This window comes from Alligator sinensis, unplaced genomic scaffold (assembly GCF_000455745.1).
Source record: "Alligator sinensis unplaced genomic scaffold, ASM45574v1 scaffold269_1, whole genome shotgun sequence".
NCBI lineage: Eukaryota > Metazoa > Chordata > Crocodylia > Alligatoridae > Alligator > Alligator sinensis.
Genome location: NW_005842048.1, coordinates 918,147 through 923,997, shown reverse-complemented (window position 1 = coordinate 923,997; position 5,851 = coordinate 918,147). Strand labels below are relative to the sequence as shown.

General features: G+C 44.6%; 1 protein-coding gene across 1 annotated transcript in view; it reads right to left on the bottom strand.

The window, feature by feature from the left end:
• DNAJC10 (DnaJ heat shock protein family (Hsp40) member C10) overlaps positions 1–5,849 on the bottom strand; it is a 28,668-nt gene extending 22,819 nt beyond the window's left edge. Inside the window, 4 exon segments of the mRNA XM_006022854.3 lie at positions 419–469; positions 3,000–3,165; positions 4,135–4,519; positions 5,765–5,849. Of these exon segments, the coding sequence (XP_006022916.1) occupies positions 419–469; positions 3,000–3,165; positions 4,135–4,341 (424 nt within the window). The 5' untranslated portion in view covers positions 4,342–4,519; positions 5,765–5,849.
• Positions 5,850–5,851: the final 2 nt, after the last annotated feature.

Sequence of the window (5,851 nt, the reverse complement as noted above, 5' to 3'; positions counted from 1 at the left end):
GCCAAAGTGGATGAATTACTAGTATCATCACACAAGCATAAATTCAGGCAGTTATGACTGGTTGTATTTTGAGTCTTGAATCTCAGCTGCCTAATGAGAGACTTGTATTGAAGATGCAGTACTAAAGGGGACAAATTCTGTAGACTGATAAATTCAGAGAAGTCTTATGTCTTTTTTGCAGATATTAAAAACTTTCAGATTCAGTCAAAAAACAGACTCTCATCAATCTATACAGCATTTGCAAACTGATCCAGAATACCCAAGACATTTTTCTTTTTGGGGTAAATTACACATTTTCACTTTGACTGACTGTATTCAGTAGTTTGGTCTCTGCACATGGAACAAGACTTCAGACAAATATAAACATAGGTATACCATATTAAAATGTCAGAAAAGTAATACAGCCTTTAAGACCTACCAAATTCTCCTCTGTCCAATGTTATAATTTCAGGATCATCATCATATATACCTATTTAAAAAAAAAAGAAAGTCAATCACTTATTTACATTTGCAATTTTTAAATCAAAAAATCCAGGAATCCAGGAATCCAGGAATGCTCTTGTGCTTTTAACACAACAATAAACATGTAAAAATGAAAGATGATGCCTATAAATTGAAGAGACCGATGTAATTACCAGGGATTCTGGTTTTCTCCATTTAAAAATAACAAATTCTCCGATTTAAAAAAAACAAACTAAACCCAAATCCACATTTTTCTCTGATTTAATCAGTTTAACACATTTTTTGCTGATATATTTACAATTTTAAAGCAATTTGGAAGCCTACCAGTGCCTCAATCATTATAATAAAATAAATTCTAAATACCTATATATTTTAGTGTTTGATTTTTGGCTTTTTTATCATGGAAAATGAGAGCTCCTTCTGCCACCTGTGCTCACCAGGATGTGGGTCCAGCTGTGGCTGTTTCTCCGCTGGTTTGGTGCACTGAGCAGCTCTGATATGCTGATGCCCTGCCCTTGCCCCTCATTCCCAAGCCACAGTACCTCATTCCTACTGGTGCCCCTCACTCCCAATGCACAGTCAACCCCCTCTCAACCCTGGGCATGCCAGTGCACCTTCCTCCTGACCTGCAGCTGCCCGCCCCCCAACCACACTGGTGCCCCTGACTCCCAAGCCACAGGTCCCTGCCCCCACAATGCCCCTCACTCCAAAGCCACAGTCCCTGTTGGTGCCCTTCACTCTTGACCTGCAGCACCCTGCCCGCCCCACCCAGACTACAGGACAGTGGTCTGCAGGGCCATGGTAGAAATGGCCTCTAGCATGAGGTGTATGCAGTGCACCTCATGCAGAACCACAGGCAGCTGCCCCGTGCCACTGGCTGGGGCTATGGTGCAGCAGTGGGGACCAGAGCTGTGCTTCACAAGGGCAGCATGAAGCAGAGTGTGGCACTGGCATGGACAGGCTGCAGGTAGCAGGAGGATGGCGAGGGGCTCCAGGCTCCGTCCCAGCCAGGCTACATCGTGGCAGATATGGAGGTTCTGGCTCGTGTGTGCTGCAGCAGAGAGAGTCCAACCCCAGTGTGAGCTGGAGTGAGGAGGAGGGGACTCCTGTGGCACCCCTCACCTCTGGCTTGGGCTCCTGTACTGTGCCAGATGGCTTGGGCCCCTTTCCCCCACATCCCACAAGAGCATGGGCACCAGCTTCAGTGCCACAGACCCAGCTATGCAGCTCCCTTCCGCCCCTGAAGGATTGCCCCCCCACCCCTTTTTCCCGGTGGAGGGGCAGGTGCTTCCCGGCAGGTCCTGCTGGCAACAGCGCAGAACTGGGCTCACTGCAAAACTGCCAGCCTGCATGGGGAAACCTGTCATTTCCCAGTTTTCTCCTCTAAAGGGGAAAATCTGTGATCTCTCAAAAGTATAATGTCCTGACTCTACTACCCCTGGGTTAACTGCTGATAGGATAGGGCTCCTAATGTATAAAATTATAATAAATTAATTTAAAGTGTATTTGAGAATTTTGAATATAAAAATATTTTGGAGAATTAAACAAAAAAAATCCTTTGTATGGGGTTAAAATAAGTATGGCACAATAATAATAAAATGCTCAGTCCTAATAATAAAATGATTAAGATGACCACATATATACACTTTAGATGAAATAGAACAATAGAAAAGCAAAAAAACTGGCACACTAGATAGTGGACTATATACCTCACTACTGATGGCATTACTACTGGTGTTTTGTAAGCGTAAATTAATGGGCCTCTTTGTCATCCTTCAATCATGTGGGCCTGGCCCCCCAAGTTTCTTATTGGCTTTTCTCAAGCAGGGAAGCTACAGGGAAAGATGACAACAGATTCCTTGGGACAAATAATAAAAAAAAAATCAGGAATGGGAGTCCTGGTCAAAGATTTAAAACAAGAATGCTAAGGGGGACATACACCAAGTAGAGTACATGAGTCCAAGGAGCCAGTGGACATTGATACTCTGCTTGGAGATGAGAGCAAAGTAGGGTGAGGAAAGCAGCCCTGCAACCCCCAGGGACCATCCCAGCCACAGCCTCCTTCCTGGTCAGGTACATAGCCAGTTTGGCCAGGGCCAGGGCCAGGAGGAGGCTGACCAGGAGGTCGACCAGGAGGTCCTGAGCCTTGGTGTGGCCACGGACAGGGAGTGCATAAACAAAAAGGTGAGGGGAATAGCGCAGCCAGAACATCAGCAGGAGGTTCCGGAGGAGGTGGTACAGGGACTGCAATCTGGTGTACTCCAGATAGGCATGCGCCAGCGTTTCCTTCTGCTTGCAAAAGGGGCAGGTGTGCAGGGGTGTCTATAAGCCACGACGGATAGCACAAATTAAAAGGATAACTAAAGGTTAGCAATATCATTTGGGAGAAAGAAGAGAGAAGAAAAAGCTGGAGGAAAAAAAAGACAAAAGAGATGGACAGGGTATGAGAGAGAAATCTATAAACAGATTTGGCATAGCAAAATGTGGCACTTACTTAGGGCTGTAAAAGTGAGTCACAACCATATTTTGTAACTTACCAAAATCATAGCGATAAAAGTTCCAGCTTTCATATCGACCTCCTTGCTGGTGATCCTCAAGGCCTTTCTCTCCATATTTATCATACTTCTTTCGTAGGTCTTCGTCTTTTAATACTTCATAAGCTCTATTTATTTTCAAGAAGTTTTCATGTGCACGTGGATCATTCTATTAAAGGAAAATATTTATTAAATCACAGGAGTTTAACTAATATATAAGTTAAATATTAATTCTCAAAATAATTTTTAGAAATACTTATGTTCAACCGTCTAACTGAAAGTTGTAAAAGAGATAGTTGAGCAAAAAGTACCATTACATGAAAACTGCCAAGACACACGCACTAATAATGAGACAATTTCCTTTTTCCTTATGGAAATACTTGGCCACATCCTGATCTCTGGTTTATTTTATTTCTCTCTGGGTGGTATAAAAAGAAAAGAGAATTACAATACAGCTGACAAGTCCCATGATACAGAATCTCTGGGTGTCCCAAAGCCAGCTATGTATCTGGTCTTCCTTTCCACCCATGCTAAGGTGCAGAGGGAGTGGTTGAGATGGAATTGACAAGATGGGATGGTGATGGTAACAAACTATTAAATCACTACAATCTACTTACACATTATATACAATGTAGTTACTAAACCATCACACTATTATTGCAATGGTTCAGTATGACATCAGTTCTCCTTTGCCTAATTTACCAATACAGGAAACCTTTGTTATTCGTGGGTTCGGCATTTGTGGTTTCAAATATTCGCAAATGCCGAACCCACATTTTAAATACTCTTTAAATGCTTACCGGAGCTCCTCGGGAGCTTTATGCTTGCTGCCACTGGGCTCCCGCTGCCACCGGAGCCATGCTCCCCACCGCTGCCAGGGCAACTGCATTCATGAACACAGTGCCTTATTTGCAGATTTTGCCAGTCGCGGGGGATACGAGAATGGTAAGGGTTGCCTGTATATCTATTCTATTTTATTTTTGTTTTTCTCTGCAGGAAAAATCAGGTGGACTAACCTATATATTAGATAACTACACGACTTAAAAAATCCTAAAATACAAAGACAACGTTTCAATTAAAGTACATTTGAAATTTAAACAATAGGCCATTTTTTACTATTAACTTTCAGAGAACTTACCTGATTTTTATCAGGATGCAACTTCAATGCCAATTTTTTGAAAGCCTGTCTTATTTCTCTACTACTTGCTTCTTTGGATATTCCAAGTAAACTGTAATAGTCCTGATCAGTGCAAATGAGAGCTATCAGATATGTGAAAACTAAAAGTAATAATAATGGTCTATGGAAATCTCTAACGAAACCTCCTTTGGATAATGAGAACTTCATTATGAAGCTTTTCAAAAGTTATACAGATTGCAACCCAAGTTGACTTCAAGAAATATAGCCAATAAGTGCAAGATGTTCAGAAGATAAGTGTATATTTATTTTAACCGGGATGTCATTAAGATTGTGGTTGTCCTAATCCATAGTTGTCACATCATAACTGTTTTGTAAGAATTATAACCTGTAAAGAAAAAAAAATTATTCAGTAAATATTTATCATCTTATGCAGTTACCAAAGAACATGCTACCAGCTTTAGCAGGATGCACTAATGCTGAATTTCCTGCTTTGCTACTAATCAGCTTGTAATATCTTTATATAACTTAAGTGTTAGAGATCAGTAACTTTCTCTCTCTTATTGTGGAATCTACTAATTCTGGAAAGCTTTTTCAGGTAAGTGGTACCAAGGATGAACATTAAAGCCTATACACGTTTAGGTTAAGAATATTTTTCTCTTCTGCTCGCTTTTCCTACCCAATACATCTGTTTATGCTCTGGTCTCACTGACTGGGGCCAGCAGGAAACGTTCCTTCATTAGGTGTCAGGCGGTCTTTAAAGAAATTATTCTACAGTTTCACTTTGGGGATGGAAAATTGTACAGGGTGCATAAATGTAAACACATATAATCTCCTTAAAAATGAAATAAAAATACTAAGGATTGAAATGGCCAGCTCTTGTGTATGATGCTTCAGCATCCAAACTGCTGTGTGTATATATGCACACATGGCTGAGTGATGCGTACCATTTACTCCACTTCCAACCATACTAGATAAGGGTGCAGCTCACTTAACTGGAAACCATGCTGCCAGTCCCACTGTGTTGCTTGTGATTTTTATTGTAACAAACACTACTCATCTGAATACAGGTGAAGTGCACAAACACCAGCATCTTTCAGCCCCGTCACCTCCTTTGCTAACCTCACTGTGCTCTGGGGTAACTGCACGTGAATGTTAACGGCTGCATCTGTACCTAATTTCACTTAACCCAGGGGGGCTTAACCCCAGGTCTGGGGGGCTGATCTGGTCCCCAGCACTGTCACCTGGCCTGTGGCGCACCCCACGGGGTGCCCTGTGAGCCGTGGCGCCGGGTGCTATGTGGGGTGCAGCAGGCCTGACCCCTGTGTGCGGGGCGGCGCAGTACCCTGCTCCTGGCCCGCCGCGGGCACCTCTGTCTGGGAGTGTGGGGCCCCTGGGGCCAGCAGGTTGAGCATCCCTGCTCTGTCTGAGGGGACAAGAAAGGAGGGCAGGCTGCTCCCACGAGCCTTGGACGCGGGGACCCTGCAAGGCTGCGGGTTTCCATGCAGGTGGGAACCTGGGGAGCCCTTGCTCCCCCAGCCCAGCCCCGGCTGCACGGGTGCCCGCCCGCGGCGGCGCTGAGGGAGCGCCTGGCAGGAGGCGCTGCCGGGCCCGGGGGAGGGCGGCGGGTTACCGTGCTGCGTCTCTGCCGCTGGGCGAGGTCCCGCCGCCCCGGCGTCCCCGGCTGCAGGCGCGGAGCCGGCCGGGGCTGCGCGAGGGC